Source organism: Penicillium expansum (assembly GCF_000769745.1).
Source record: "Penicillium expansum strain MD-8 chromosome Unknown contig312, whole genome shotgun sequence".
NCBI lineage: Eukaryota > Fungi > Ascomycota > Eurotiomycetes > Eurotiales > Aspergillaceae > Penicillium > Penicillium expansum.
The window spans coordinates 139,789-155,160 of NW_015971265.1; the positions used below are offsets into that span (position 1 = coordinate 139,789).

Here is a 15,372-nt window from a genome sequence, read left to right on the forward strand (position 1 = left end):
AATGGAACGTTTCTTGCTTGTTCCCTGGAGAGTCATGTCCACCAGGCCTACTTCATGAGTGGTTGGATATGTATCTCTGTCGGATCTTGTCAACAAAGTAGTCCAGATTCGGCCTCTCGATCTATAATTGAATTTCATGTTTTGAGCTGTTCTAAACTTTTAACGTTAAACATACGCAAAGGAACAGTCACTTTGGTACAAAGCTTCTTTCTAGTTTCAAAATAGGCGCACCGTCAGACTGAACTTTCCCATTTCTGACCAGATAGATGATCTTCCAATTGAATTATAACGATATATGATTGTCATGTCTCATGCACACTTCTACCGGGACCATTTAGGTCTCCATCCCCGCAATGCATTGATTTCAACTTCTCGAGAAAGCAGAGATAATACAAACATCAGTAGTGTTACAAGCTAAGATGGGGATCGCCGCAATGGCAGAAACACCATCGTCATGATCACGGTTGGTGAACCAAGTACTCCCCAGCCCTAGGACTCTCATGGTGCGCAATTGATTGCCAAAAGTGAGGGTGGATGCAATGTCCTACAAATGCCCCAGTTGCTCCTTGTTATGTGCCGAGGGGCCATGCTAATCACGATGGATTAGGGTCAATGGCAGCTCCATTCTTTCAAATGCAACAATCGCATGGTTTGCGTAGGTTTATCATGAACAACGGCGCCTCGCCGAAGCCTCGCCGGACTAAATGACCCCAATGACCATGACCCAAACGCTATATCAAACAACCGGCGCAACCAGGAGGGAACCAAAAAAAAAAGAACAAGAATCAAGAAACGCTCAGTAATAATGCGCCATCTCGAGGCCAGCGCGCTTGAAGCCACACTTGACATAGAAACCCTCATTGACTTCGGAGCAGTCAAGAATACTCTGTAAACGAGTCAGCGATGAACAATGACACCACAATAGAATCATGGGATATGAGAGAGAACAACACATACCTTGTAGCAGCCAACCTGGGCAGCAACAAAATCCAAAGCTTGGATAATTCTCAAGCCAAGCTTCTTGCCCTGCTGATTCTTCTCAACGGCAATGTCTTCGATGTGCCCAACCATACCAAGCGAGTGAATGAACTTGCGCTCAACAATCAGACTGCCGGTTCCGACGACTCGGTCCGCACCATCGCAGACCACGAGCATGTAGTACTCATCGTTGCGCGAGGTAATCCAATCGTACCGCTGGTTCCACGCCTCCTCGGTGATATCGCCAACAGTTGTCAGCACGCGCAACACATCCAGGTAGCCGCGGTTGTAGTCTGAGCGGCGCATTGGCCGGATTGTGTAGTCTGTTGGCAGGAGGGAGATCACTTCGGGGGAGATGAGGGTGGATGGAAAGAGGGGACCATCGGTGAGGGGTTCGACTGCGGCGTCCACTGGGGTGATGGTTGAGCTCATGATTGTCTTCGTAGCGTCGGGGATTGTTGTGCTTGGAAGGGCGTGTGCGGTCATTTTGATGGTGAGAGCAGGGGAGGAGGAGTGTTGAAGAGATTGAGTGTTGAGGGCAGGTTGTTTATCAGGGGCCGGGGTCGCAAGGGAGATCGGCGGCCTTGAATTTGGGTAAACTGATTTGTTTCGTGAACTTTGATATATAATTGAGAAGGGATACAAGAGTTTTGATGCGAGGAAGAAGAAGTTGTCAAGGTATTGAGAAATAAGTACTTGACTTTGGAGGGTTCAGGTACAGCCCTGCAGGTGAGACACCGCCACTAAGGGGGGGCTTTTCTATAAATACTCTCCATACCAAGGGACGACTAGTGAATTCTTTTTTGTTTCTCTTCGTGATTTTTTTTAGTACTATGATCTGCTTATTTCTGTATTTAAACTTTCCCGACGTTATTGAAATGTTCAAATGGAAGTTTTGAAATGATCTCGGCAACTCCGATTCACTAGTGCTATTGATCGGCTTCGCGATCGATGCTATTTATAACCCCAGAAGAAGTTAAGATCTACGACATACAAATACAAAAACTTTGTAACATCACAGGATGATTAAATATAAAATTCTTTTCAGTGTACACATCCTATCGGAAATTGTCTATACTATCACAGGACAGCATTGCTGTTCATTTATTTCAACTCCTTGGGAGCCAGCATCAGCTCGGGGCGGACATACTTGTCGAACTCCTCCGAGCTGAGAGCCTTGAGCTCCATGGCGCTCTCCTTAAGAGTAAGGTTCTTCTTGTGGGCATTCTTAGCCACCTTGGAGGCCATGTCGTAACCAATAACAGGGTTCAGGCAAGTCACAAGCATCAGACTATCATACATACAGTTAGAATTTGCCATCAAAAGTAAGGGGGGCGGGGGTGTTTAAGCGCATACCTCTCGTTAAGAAGGGAGTTAATCCGTTCCTCGTTAGCCTCGAGACCCTCTACCAGGTGGGAGCGGAAGCTGTTCATGCCATCAGAGAGGATGCGCACGCTGTGGAGCAGGTTGGCGATCATCACGGGCTTGAAGACGTTGAGCTCGAACTGGCCGTTCATGCCACCGATGGTGGCAGCGACGTGGTTGCCCATAACCTGAGCGCAGACCATAGTGAGGGACTCGCACTGGGTAGGGTTGACCTTTCCGGGCATGATAGAAGAGCCAGGCTCGTTCTCGGGCAGGCTCAGCTCGCCCAGGCCGCAGCGAGGGCCGGAGCCCAGGTAGCGCACATCCTGAGCGATCTTGAACAGGGAGGCGGCCAGGGTGTTCAGGGAGCCGGAGGCCTCGATGATGGAATCGTGGGCAGCCAGAACCTCAAACTTGTTGGGGGCGGTCTTGAACTCTGTGCCGGTCAGCTTGGTGATCTCGGCAGCAACGGCCTCGTCGAAGCCCTTGAAGGTGTTGAGACCAGTGCCGACAGCGGTACCACCCTGAGCCAAGAAGCGCAGGTGGGGAAGAGTAGCCTGGACACGCTCGATGTTACGGTCGAGCTGGGCGACGTAGCCAGAGAACTCCTGGCCAAGAGTAAGAGGAGTGGCATCCTGCAAGTGGGTACGGCCAATCTTAATGATGTGCTCAAACTTGTCGACCTTCACCTGGAGGGCGTCACGGAGACCCTTGAGCGAAGGCAGAAGGGACTGCTCGAGCTCAACAACGGCAGCGATGTGCATAACGGTGGGGAAGGAGTCGTTGGAGGAGGCGGACATGTTAACGTGGTCGTTGGGGTGGACGGGCTTCTTGGAGCCCATGGTGCCACCGAGGATCTCAATGGCACGGTTGGAGATAACCTCGTTAGAGTTCATGTTGGACTGGGTACCGGAACCAGTCTGCCAGACGACCAAGGGGAAGTGGTCAAGCAGCTTACCCTCGGCAACCTCAGCGGCGGCCTGCTTGATAGCCTCACCAATCTTGGGGTCTGATGCAAGTCAATAACCTGGCAGTATCTAATTTCCGCGAGAGTTTCACATACCAAGGCCGTACTTCATGTTCACTTCAGCAGCAGCACCCTTCAGGATACCGAAGGCCTTGACCACCGGGGCGGGCATGCGGTCCTGGGGCTGGTTGATGTCGAAGTTGCCGAGGGAGCTGTATCCATCAGCGACCTTGTTCTTTTTTTTTCCATTGTAACGTATCGATTTGGCGGGGCGTCTTACCGCTGGGTCTGCGCACCCCAGTACTTGTCTCCAGGGACCTATTGAGAAACCCATTAGCTTTATGTGGCACCATTGCTGCGTAGATATTCACTCACCTGGATTTCACCGAAGGCATCGCTCTCAGTACGAGCGTCAACAGACTAGATCACATCAGTTTATCTGAATTTGTTTGTCCACCGCGCTCTCTCAAAACAGCATACCATTCTGACGGTAGTTCCAAAGGCTCGCTTGTTGGAAAAAGTGTTCAAAGATTGAAGGCGGGGGAACTGAGTAAATTGACGGGTATTAGAGCTCAGCGACCGGGTAGCAAACGGCGACAACGCGGTGCGAGCTGCGGGGGTGGCTCTGGCCGCATGTGTCAAGGTGGCCATAGAGCGCACCGCGGCTCGGGAGGAAGTGGGATTCATTGTGTGACAATTGGGTTGGTGAACCAAAGAAGGTATACAAAGGCTCACACCAAGCTTCTAAAGCTTCTATGGAAAGTGAAATCGAGAGTCTCCTTTGAAGGAAAGTCTCAAATTTGAGGTCAACTCGACTCTCCGAGTCCCCAGCCGAAATTTCCCGGTATCGGCAGGACCAAAGGGACGGGTTGTTCGGCAATGGAGCTCGTAATAATCGGTAATAATTGGTATTATCCGGTATGATACTATGGTATTTATTTGTTTACGGGGTGAACTCTCATCCCTTGAAGCTGCCGCTTCATTGTCGTAATCACCTTTTCGTTATATCGCTGACCTCCCTCCAGAATTCCATCGAGTCCAGCGACTAAATGTGGAGCACCTGCAATTCGGTCCATCTCTACAGATACCCCAGCAGCTTGGAGCTTAGCTGCGTAGGCCTCTCCTTCATCGCGCAGCGGATCCAATTCCGCCGTAGACACCAACGCAGGGGCCAGGTTCTGGAAGTTCGGTGCCAAAATGGGCGATATCTTCCAATCCTAGACAAATGAGTATCACATTTGCAATGAATCCATGTCCGAACTTACCTCATCAGAATCCGCCGGTCGAGGAACTCCCAAAAATTGTCGGTGGAAATATGCCATGCGCGCTGCTGGTAGCGCTGGCGCAAACTCCATCTCCCGGTATGATTCGTAGGGACAACATTCGCGGTCAAACTCGCCCTCGGGGGTGAAGACACGGTGTAGGTCGGTCACCGGCACGGTTAAGACTTGCAAGCGCAGAGGAATGTTTTCATTGCGACAGAGATGGCTGATGACGGCCGAAAGCTGGCCTCCAGCTGATGCGCCGCCCACTGCGAACCTATCTGGGTCCAGATTAAACTCAGTTGCTTTCTGGGAGCGAATCTAGACGCTTCCTCGTCAGCATGTAGTTCTCATCCAAGGTCATGGCCTAGGAGATTCCTACCCAATTGAAAGCAGTCCAACAATCATTCACAGGAATAGGATACTTATGTTCGGGGGCTAGTCGATAATCCACGTCAAATGCGACAAGGTCCCCGTCAAGACCATGGACAACTCGCTTGCAGAAATCGTGGTCGTAGGTTAGTCCACCAAACACCCACCCACCGCCATGGAAGTTGACATAGGCTGCTCTTCTCTTCGGCTGATCCTGGTCGTCAAGCAGGGGCGCTGGTTCAAATATCCGTATGGTGATTTCACCGCCATCGACAGGACATTTCTGTTCTGTGATGCGGAAGATATCAGGGCCCGAAGCTCGGCCATAGGAAATAGTATAACGAGCAGGGTTCCTGCGGAACTCTTCGATCGGGATCTCATGTGTATGCAGTCGCCCGGCATTAAAAGCATTATAGTATGCGACGTAGATTGGGTCATACCGAGGGAGCAGCTCCAGGGGGATGCTATTGTGAAGTGGCTGGACAACGGTTGGAACCTGAAACTTACGCAATGCAGAATTCCCAGCTACGGTTTGAGAGGCCATACTGGATATTGGCAAAAAAAAATGAATGCGGGCTTCCTGATCTATCAGATGTATCATTTAAAGGGTGGTGTACAGAAGAGGATGTATTTTGGAGCAGGCTAACAAAGTCCACGTAGCACAGATCGCGGAGTATCATTTTGATAAATACATATTTTGTACCAACTTCGGTCTATGTCCATCCCTTGTGTAGGTATGCACGGAATGTCCGTGTCGGGGTATCTATTTAGTATCACAGTACAAGCTGAGTGATTTGTGTAACAGAATCCCGAATTCAAGTTTATCCTCGTTAATCAATACATCTAAATGAATGAATTGGAATAATAGCTCGAACAAGATCTAACAAGTTATGGCTAGCTCGTGAGGCTTTCCTCTCACTATCCTTGGTTTTGCCCTGTTCAAGTATATCTCCTAGGTGTTCACCTTAACATAACTAGTTGGTTAGGCTTTTCCACATTGTCATGTCAATAGAAACAAGCAAAAAAAAGGATAATAGGAGCCATACAAAACAATTTACAAATGTTATTGTGGAAGAAGATGTCAGGATGAAAAATGTCATTTTGTCTCGATGTATATCTCCGCTTACTATATATCTATGCACAGCCGCCTCGTCCAAGAGTTTCCAACAACAACACACCACGAGCAATAATCAACCCCCCCTTGAATGAAGTACCATACAAGAAAATCTCATATTATTCACCTGAGAATACAGTACGTTTACAAAGCGCGTCAGCAGACCTCCGATGACATTTCAAGCTGATGTTCAGAGTTTAATCCTCCAAAATGAGGTTAACAACGTATCTCAAAGGCTGTTTATCAACCAGCACATGGATGAAACTAGAAGGCTATTGACGGCTATCTCTTCCTTTGAATTAAACGCAGATGAAGGCATTGCAAGTTGCGTTCTTTCCAAGCAGCTATGGACCCCAATATCCGGTCCTAAGCGGGATTTCCCGCGGGGCAAAATGACGGCGATATCGGGTTGACTCAGCGAGCGATTCCAACCTTAAGTTTTGATCTTTACAGACTTATATTCGCCGCGGCCTCGCCATATCTTGCCTAAAAGCCATCCCAAGAATCCCAGGAATTCCAATTGCACCGTCTATACATCATAATGAGCAAAATTGACACCCGTCTCGACGTCTCCCCGGTGCCTCCGGACGAGATCTTTGCCCTGAACGGGGCCTACGCAGTTGATCCCCACCCGCAGAAGGTTAGCTTGGGCGTGGGTGTCTACCGGACAGACGATGGAAAGCCATGGCCCCTTCCTGTCGTGCAAAAGGCTGAGAAGGAGCTGGTGGTAGACGACGACCTCTTCCGCCACGAATACACTGCGATCGAGGGCGATGTGCCTTTCCTAGGCATTGCGCGGAATCTGATGTTCGGATTTGAGGGCAAGCAGGGCGAAGAAGAGGCCAAGGCACGCATTGGTACCGTGCAGACCGTCGCCGGTACCGGTGCCAACCATCTCGGCGCCCTGTTCCTTGCCCGCCACATGAAGCCCGGCACCGTGTGGCTATCCAACCCATCCTGGGCTAACCACCAGACAATTTGGGAGCTGGCCGACGTGCCTCGCAAGACATACCCGTACTACCATGCCGCAACCCGGTCCTTCGACTTTGAGGGCATGATGTCTTCCCTTGAGTCCGAGGCACAGGAGGGCGATGTTGTGCTGCTGCATGCCTGCGCGCACAACCCCACTGGCCTGGATCCCAACAAGGAGCAGTGGGTTGCCATCGCCGACCTTTGCGAGCGCAAGAAGCTCTTCCCCTTCTTCGACTCGGCTTACCAGGGCTTCGCCTCGGGCTCTGTTGAGGAGGACGCTTGGGCCGTCCGCTACTTCTTCAATAACAAGCCGGACATGGAGATGTGTGTGGCACAGAGTTTCTCCAAGAACTTCGGCCTGTATGGCCAGCGCGTTGGTGCGTTCCACTACTGCACCAACCGCGCCTCAACCGCCATACGCGACATCGTTGTGAACAACCTATGCCACCTGATCCGTGGCGAGTTCTCCATGGGTCCGCGTGTTGGCTGCAGCATTGTCAAGAAGATTCTTACCAGCGAGGAGCTTACTGCCGACTGGCACCAGGACTTGCAGGTCATGAGCTCGCGCATCAAGGCCATGCGTGAGGCTTTGTACAATGAGCTGGTCCGTCTGCAGACCCCCGGCACTTGGGAGCACATCATCCAGCAGGTAAGCTATCTAGATTTTACTATATGTTCAACATACTTTGTACTAATTATCTTTTTAGAACGGCATGTTCTCCTACACCGGCCTTTCCCCCAAGCAAGTTTACGCCTTGAAGGACAAATACCACATTTACCTGCTCAAGTCAGGCCGAGCATCCATCAGTGGCCGTAAGGACCCCCAATCACGGATACCCATAAACATGAGCTGACATTGTGCACAGTGAGCCAAAAGAACGTCGCTTACGTCGCACAGGCGATTGACGATGTTATTCGCAACGAGAACTAAATTCAAAACGAGTCCGAATTGGATTTATTTTGAATTTTATTTTGTTTAGGCTGCCTCGATATGCATTTTGGTTTCTCAAAAAGGATTGCAGTTTTTTTTTTTTTTGGCAGACTACTACTGACTTTACATCTGGCGGGCCCATCTGATTTACGACGTTTCATGATAGAATTCCAACTTAGAAAACCATAGCCACACGTGCAGTTTTGGTGTTCTTTACCTACAATATAATCATTTAGGTAATCTCCAAACATTTATCCAGACATACCAGATCAATGAGGTCAATGAACAAGGCTGCATTAGGAAAATTGCGTACTGTACATATAACAGCAAACACGAAACATGAGAAAGAAAAATGAGGAATCAAAGTCGGAGCACGTTCGTAAGAATCCTATGGTTTGTCCGCTTAAGTGAAGAGACGCCACTAACCACAACAAGGTAAAACTGTACTGGATAAAGTCGTAGACGCTGGTCGACAAGGGGGACAAAACAGGATAGGGATGTCAAGAGATTGACCGCGAAGCAAGGACAGAGCAGGATAGATCATCAGAGGGCCATTCAGAGAGGAACTTCATTGAAGTCACCCTCGCTCTCTTTGCCTTTGCCCTTTGCGCCTCCGAGGTTTGTTGACTCGGACTCATCCTCGGGCCTGTTCTGTGGAAGTGTTTGCTCTTTCTCTGTCTCTTCATTGCTCTCCTCTGCAGCTTCGGCTTCGGGTTCCTCGTTCTTCGCCTCTGGAACAGGTGCCGCTTTTGCCTCACCATTCTGAGCAGGCTCATTTAAATCTTCGGCTTCATCTTTGGGCGGGGGTGGAGGAGGCGGGAGGTCGTTTTCCTCATCTTGTGATCTAACCTCTTGTGTCTGCGTCTGCGCCTGAAGTTGGCTACTCGTCTCACCCCCAGGGAATGGAGTCAGAGGAGGCTCCTCGGGAATATGCTCTGGCGCAGGGCTCCGTTGGGGTTGAGCGCTGAGTCTTCCCTGGTTGGCACTTGTCGCAGTCGAAAGTGTAGAAGTCGTACGCTGGTGGGATGAGCCGTGGATCACGCCGAGTTGACGGGCCTTGGGGTCTGCGTTGAGATAGTAGCCACGCACACCAGCAATAGTCCCCTCTGTCTCGCAAGCATCAACCCACTCCGGCACTACGACAGGAATGTTCATCTCCACAGCCTTCTCCCACTGCGCGCCCCGTCCTTCCGTGCATACGAAGTGAGTGGTGTCGATACGGACCGAGTCGATCATCTTGCCTCCAATGCGGTCCAATGCAGCGCCGAGAGCCTCCTTCTGCTGCGGATCAAGGACGCCCGTTGTGACAGTGATACCGGACAGGTCGGTCATTTTGTGTGTGCGACACGTCAGCTTCTCCGATTGGTATGTACCAGCGGTGGTCCGCAGGACCAGATGGAAGGAGTACTCGGAATGAATGGCCAGACCACTGATTTTCGTGCTGCGCGTCTCGAGCGGGCGGGGTATCGAGCCGGCCTTGGAGCCATTTCGGTAGAGGGAGAGCGATTTCAGGGATGCAGTGGCTAGGTCGATTGGGTCCCACTCGAGAACGAGCGAGGTCTGGGTTGCATTTCGTAGGCGCAGAATTGGTGGCGATGGGGCCTTGACACCGTATGTATTTAAGATTCGCTTCTGAAGGGATTGGAAAGCAGATGCGCTCGCTGCTTCGGCGGCATGGTTGCGCGAAACGGTGATATCGACAATGCTGCCCGAGCTAATGTTGTTCGGAAGGAGGACTGAAGGGAATTCAATCTGCGCGTATATTTGTGAGTAAAGTGTGTTTCTTTGATATTGATGTTCTGTAGAATTGCAAGTCGTCGATGTCTGGGGATTAGGGAGTAGGCGCCCAGGGGTTTGAGCTTACGAGTCGATTGTCTTGGGTGAGGAGGACCGCGACACCCGCGTCTACCTTGCCAACTGTCAAGGAAACCAACATAGCGAGAATGGAAGAGGGGGAAGTTTAAGATGAGTGGTGGTGGTTGTCAAGTGAATCGTAGCCTAGACCCCGGGTCGTTGATTCCGCCAGATCGGCACTTAGCGAGACACGGAATGCTAAGATACTCTCGCGCTTCTTTATTTACTTCTGTACCTCGGAGCCAACAACGAACAATGATTTCTAAATGGGGTGGTACAATGAATGGAATGAATAAGAGTTGAGACGATTTAAATCTCAGATGCAAAGTGATTTCCCCCAAACGCTATAATCGCAATATTGCTTTGGTGATGTACAGCAACAGTCCAACAGTTGACTGCTAGTATGATACAAGATGTTATGGTAATATACATTAAATCCCACAGGGTCGCATGGTGTTCCTAACCTGCCCGGGCTTCACCCTTTGAGTGTGGCTCATGGACAATAGGTCATTTCCGCGGTGATTCACGATTCAGAAGCAAGGATATTAGGTGATGTGCATCCTTCTGGACTGTCTCGAAGTCCTGTGCTATACACGGTGGCTGAACATAGATTTCCATTGTGCCTGCCAATTTTTTGCTCTGTGAAGGAGACTCAGAAACGAGCGGTTTCCCAAGTTTATCCAATCCTTGCTGCCTCAGAGCCTGCTCAATAGCAATGCGCACTCTGCGCGCGCACCAGGAGCGAACCACCCGCTTGCTTTGCTGAATGTTTGCCACCGAAACCCGCCACCATAATGTGTTTCTTTCACGATGTCCGCAGAGATCGACGATTTTGGGCCGGATCGGATGGGTAGGGGAATTCAGGTAGCGTGCGGCAACAGGGGGGGTGTTGCATTTGGGCCAATACCGAAGAACCAGACTGTTTGTGGATGTGCCAAACTTCGTCGCCATGATAGGGTAAAAAGGTCTAATGGTGGTTGTAAAGGTATGCTGTTTTGGACTGTGAAATATAAGGAGAGTCGTAGCACATTGATATCATGTCGGATTGAACACCACAAGGTTCATTCAAAAGAGCCGGTGAGGGCTTATGGGCACTTCGGAGCGATCTTTGGACGTTCAGGATACAGGTTCAGAGAGATATGATCGAGTCACCAAGAAATGTATCACAAATGTATTGTGAATGTGCTCGGGAGGCGCTGAATCTTCGGAGAATGAGTCGATAAAGCAGTCTCGTGCTTGCTTGTCAGGATGGACACACGGAGGCCAAGACAGCTGTAATTGAAATGAATACTCAGTCTCTTGGCAGATCTGACATGACCATGTATTGCAAGACTTCAGGGAATTCGTCGAAAATGCCCTTGCAAACCTCCCAGACTTGACATTGTTTCTTTCTCGCCTCATCTTTTTCTGCCAATCCGATACAGGCGGTCAAATCTACCCCAAAATCAGGCATCAAGGCAAAAAAAAGTCTGCTGTAAGCGGGGGCGAAATCGCTGACGCACTGGGCAGCCAGTGCCTGATTACATAACAAAAAAGATTTGAATGCCGTGCACAGAACCCCCCACCTCCTTCCTTCTTCCACTCTCTCTTCCCTAATCAACCTCGATTAGGCCTCTTCAGATCTTCGTTGATCTAAGGAAAAAATCTACTACAGAGACACTTGACCCCGGTGAAGGTCAAACAACTCCAATATGCCTAAGAATAAGGGAAAGGTAAGCGCGCAAAATATCCAGCCCCTCCTGTTGATGATAATTTCATCGCCACATCCACCGTCGCCCACTCGAAGGTAGCCACCTAACCCTCGAGCTGGCGCCTTCTTGGACTCGTGGAAGAGTTTTTTTTTGCGAAACCACCAACATTACTTCATGTGACACATTCTAACAACCAAGTATAGGGCGGTAAGAACCGCCGTCGCGGCAAGAACGAGAACGACAATGAGAAGCGTGAACTCGTCTTCAAGGAGGAGGGCCAGGAGTACGCTCAGGTCGTCAAGATGCTGGGCAACGGTCGCCTAGAGGCCCTCTGCTTTGATGGCGAGAAGCGTCTGGCCCACATTCGTGGCAAGCTCCGCAAGAAGGTCTGGATCAACCAGGGTGATATCATTCTTCTCTCGCTCCGTGACTACCAGGACGAGAAAGGTGATGTTATCATGAAGTACACCGCCGACGAGGCCCGTTCTCTGAAGGCTTACGGCGAGCTGCCCGAGCACGCTAAGATCAACGAGACCGATACCTACGGCGGTGAAGGCTTGGATGACAACGTCGAGTTCGACGAGGACCGCGAAAGCGAGGACGAGAAGGAGATCGATGTCGACGAGCTCTAAGCTCATCCCCTGCTACCCCCAGAGTTCGATGCTCTGCCCTGCAAGAATACCTCGGATACATCCCCCCTCGGTATTCTCCATGTTCGCCAAATCCCTCTCCTCCTACTCGCCGCCGTTGGCACAGTGCCGTCGCTCATCTGCTCCGAAACTGTCTTTGACTACTTGCCACGCGAGGCACTTTCGACATCCGATTCCCTCTGTACATTCGTTCGAACGGACTAAGAGCATCAATCACCTCCCCGGCCTACGACGCTGCTCCTCACCTCGGCTTGCATGAGGATAGGGACACCCCTCCATTATGGCGCTACTGCGACAACATTTAAGGGCTTGAAGCCATCGAACAGAGGACCCTCGGTGTTTGTCCATTGGCGATTTTGGATTTTCCAAGGTTGATAATCCTCGATACCATTTTCGTCTTTTTTGCAAATATCTTGGGATCATGACAGAGACTAAAATGATTGCTACGCACACATCATGAACCTGTGTGCTTGTTTTCCTGCATTGCATTGTATGCGGTGTGTTCACTCTGCTCAGCCTCAACTTGCTTTTCTTTTCGCTCTTTTATGATAGAGTCATGAATGGGCCACGAGAATTGAAAATATCATTTTTATACTTGCTGTTTTCTCCGTAGACCAGTTCGAAGAAGTAATCAGAAATATCAAGTGAATTGTCATAACTAAGCATCCAGCCTATTCAGCTCATGTTATGTACAGGCCAGGTGTACTCCGTATCTTAGATGTATCAATGCATTTCTATGTGTGTCATTTTGCTGAAAGGCCAAGCAGATCAAGAACCCAAACTACCCTTTCCCTTAGTCGATCCCTCTACACACTGTCCACTCCCAAACATAGCCTTCGCCGCCGCCTGCCAGACAGTCTCCCGTTCCAAATAGTTATCCAGCGTATAGAACAGCCGGCATTCAGCGGCCTCATAAACAAACTGCAGCGGTGTCTGACCATCTTCCGGGTCATACTCATTCCGCAGATTCAAATTGCCACTCCACTGAAGTGACGCTGTCGTGCTCGGGCTGGACTCATTGAATGCCTTCCACTCGGCAGATGTCAGGAGTGGTGATCTACTGTTGGCCGAGTCTCTAATCAGCCCGTTCGCTTGCTCGATATATCCGTTGATATAGTTGATGCCAAGTGACTGGCCACCCTTGACACCGCCGACACCCTGCATGGGTGCCTTTTGTGGGCGGCCGCCGAAGGTGATCGTGCGGACGCCCTGGCGTTTCATCAGCTTGACGAAGAACGCGCAAGTTGAGACACAGTCGCCGTCTGTGATCTGTCATTGGAGGTTGTGTTAGTTTGTATTCTCTTTTCTGTATTTTTGTGTGGGAAACGATCACTTACAATAGCAATGTCATCTGCCGAAAAGAGTGATTTGCTTGGGTTCAATGGAACTGGCCCGTAACCGTTGATGGGGAAGTTCTCCGAAGAGGTGGAGGTGTAGTTGAAGTTGGCTAGTAGACTAGAAGTAGAGCTCCCTAGAATTTCGTGTGGCCCATAGAGGTCTTCCCATGAGCTGAAGTCCGTTCGCTGGTCAGGCTGAACCATCTGCCGATACGCAAAAACATTGCTTGTGTCCGTGCTGTTGTCACGCGAGTATGCTTTTGTGAGGTATTTGGCTGCATCGTGTGCTCGGAACCGCGTCGCTGTGTATGGGGCAGCATCGGGGAAGAAGATCCGGGACAGATCGATGCCAATAGACATATATCCACCGGGGTTGGATGAGAGGTCAATTAAGACGTTCTTCTTTCCAGATTCGGTGCTGTTTTGTAGGAACTCAACCGATATCTTAGCGACTTCTGAGGCACTGGATGAGAACGTGGGCAAAAAGATGATTGCTGTGTCCTCCAGCCCTGATAATTTGGAGTAATACCCAGCAATTGAATTAGCTGAGTTGCGCCACGTAGTGCTGGGGAATCCCACTATCTCCGAGGAGGCTTCCTCAGCGCCAGATGGGCTGCTCGAAGCCGTAGACAAGTCTCGAGGAAGACACTCTATCTCGTAAAGCCTCGTGCCGTTTTTATAAGAAAAGAACTTTTCACTCGGTGTGGCTGTTTTCTGAATAGTCTTTTCAGTGCCATTTCCAAACTTAAGGGACAGCTGAGCGCCATCAGTCCAATCTCCAATGGAAGCCCAGATTCCATTTACGCTAGTAGGAGTGTTGGTGACACTCCGGGCTGGCGCTGGGAATACTCGATTGTACCTGCGACGGTTAGTGTGGTCCAATACCGTAGTTGCAGAAGGTCACCTACTGTGCATCGCGATCCTGCAGGTTCTGATCATTGGCATATGATTCAAGGTACGTAGCCACGTCAGTGCCGTTGATAGACACTAGAGGCGAGACGCCGTCTGGGTCGACCTTCTGCAATTTCGCATCATCTGGCATGTTAGTTCGATGTTTTGATACAGATATCGAGCCGAACATACCTAAAGCGTACACTTGGGGAAGTGCGAGCCCATCTGTTGAGATTGACACTAGAGGCATATCAATTTGATAGGTGAAGATTGACTGTGAGCATAGCTGGAAGGCCAGGTGACCATCATGGGCCGTTTTGATAAGGTGGTTAATTTCCAAGTCCATCTCAAATTGGCTTGTGTAGCTGTTGCTCTTGGCCTTGCCCATGATTGTATCGATTCCCCCCATGATATCCGTGGAGGGCATAGTATACCCCGACGGGGGATCTAACATTACAAAGTTAGCTAGTTTGACAGATTCTCATTCGAAATAATATCGCTTACCCTTCAAAATATCGATAGTCGATTGAAACTCGAGGATCTTGCGAACCTGAACCAGGAAATCAACGGCGCGGTCTGAGTCAAAGGGCATAGAGAGCAGACATTGATGTGCTAGATCATGAGGCACAATAGCATTTGCTGCGACCGTTAGTTATCGACCGATGATTTCAAGCCCATGACATACTCTGGTCTTGATTGGCGTCTTCCACCAACTTGCTAATCTGAGCACACGGCTCAACATCGCGTATACTCCCGGCAGCACTGACAACAGCCGCCAAAGCGACCGGAGTCAACACAGTCTTGAGATGCATGGTGATAAGTTGAAGATGTCAGGAATCGTAATATTTCTGGCCTCAAAGAGATTCACATCTCCACTCTTTCTCAGGGGTCCTTGCTTCGGCTGTTGACGGTTCTGTTTTTAGCTGATCTGCACGATCGTCGCCAAGACGGAAAGAATTCTTATGGGGTACAACATAGACCAGGTTCA

At 50.0% G+C, this 15,372-nt stretch overlaps 7 protein-coding genes across 7 annotated transcripts; 2 read left to right on the forward strand and 5 right to left on the reverse strand.

Moving 5' to 3' along the window:
• Positions 1-796: 796 nt before the first annotated feature.
• Positions 797-3,997, reverse strand: PEX2_091550 (Fumarate lyase; the record flags this gene model as incomplete). Its single annotated transcript, XM_016746425.1, has 8 exons — positions 797-886; positions 958-1,561; positions 2,129-2,269; positions 2,335-3,352; positions 3,407-3,522; positions 3,591-3,628; positions 3,686-3,730; positions 3,791-3,997. The coding sequence occupies 8 exons, from the start codon at positions 3,995-3,997 to the stop codon at positions 797-799; spliced, it is 2,259 nt and encodes a 752-aa protein (XP_016600141.1).
• Positions 3,998-4,245: 248 nt separating this feature from the next.
• Positions 4,246-5,488, reverse strand: PEX2_091560 (alpha/beta hydrolase; the record flags this gene model as incomplete). Its single annotated transcript, XM_016746426.1, has 3 exons — positions 4,246-4,527; positions 4,576-4,893; positions 4,955-5,488. 3 exons carry the CDS (start codon positions 5,486-5,488, stop codon positions 4,246-4,248), a joined length of 1,134 nt encoding a protein of 377 aa, XP_016600142.1.
• A 1,111-nt stretch (positions 5,489-6,599) lies between these two features.
• Positions 6,600-7,961, forward strand: PEX2_091570 (putative aspartate transaminase; the record flags this gene model as incomplete). The annotated part of the gene is made up of 3 exons (XM_016746427.1): positions 6,600-7,679; positions 7,738-7,843; positions 7,897-7,961. The coding sequence occupies 3 exons, from the start codon at positions 6,600-6,602 to the stop codon at positions 7,959-7,961; spliced, it is 1,251 nt and encodes a 416-aa protein (XP_016600143.1).
• A 555-nt stretch (positions 7,962-8,516) lies between these two features.
• PEX2_091580 (putative chitin biosynthesis protein (Chs5)) lies at positions 8,517-9,897 on the reverse strand (the record flags this gene model as incomplete). Its single annotated transcript, XM_016746428.1, has 2 exons — positions 8,517-9,713; positions 9,826-9,897. 2 exons carry the CDS (start codon positions 9,895-9,897, stop codon positions 8,517-8,519), a joined length of 1,269 nt encoding a protein of 422 aa, XP_016600144.1.
• Positions 9,898-10,322: 425 nt separating this feature from the next.
• PEX2_091590 (uncharacterized protein) lies at positions 10,323-10,766 on the reverse strand (the record flags this gene model as incomplete). The annotated part of the gene is made up of 1 exon (XM_016746429.1): positions 10,323-10,766. The coding sequence occupies one exon, from the start codon at positions 10,764-10,766 to the stop codon at positions 10,323-10,325; it is 444 nt and encodes a 147-aa protein (XP_016600145.1).
• Positions 10,767-11,506: 740 nt separating this feature from the next.
• PEX2_091600 (translation initiation complex factor eIF1A) lies at positions 11,507-12,138 on the forward strand (the record flags this gene model as incomplete). Its single annotated transcript, XM_016746430.1, has 2 exons — positions 11,507-11,527; positions 11,710-12,138. The coding sequence occupies 2 exons, from the start codon at positions 11,507-11,509 to the stop codon at positions 12,136-12,138; spliced, it is 450 nt and encodes a 149-aa protein (XP_016600146.1).
• A 786-nt stretch (positions 12,139-12,924) lies between these two features.
• PEX2_091610 (Interphotoreceptor retinol-binding) lies at positions 12,925-15,196 on the reverse strand (the record flags this gene model as incomplete). The annotated part of the gene is made up of 6 exons (XM_016746431.1): positions 12,925-13,425; positions 13,494-14,352; positions 14,402-14,528; positions 14,577-14,831; positions 14,889-15,023; positions 15,070-15,196. The coding sequence occupies 6 exons, from the start codon at positions 15,194-15,196 to the stop codon at positions 12,925-12,927; spliced, it is 2,004 nt and encodes a 667-aa protein (XP_016600147.1).
• Between the last annotated feature and the right edge of the window lie 176 nt (positions 15,197-15,372).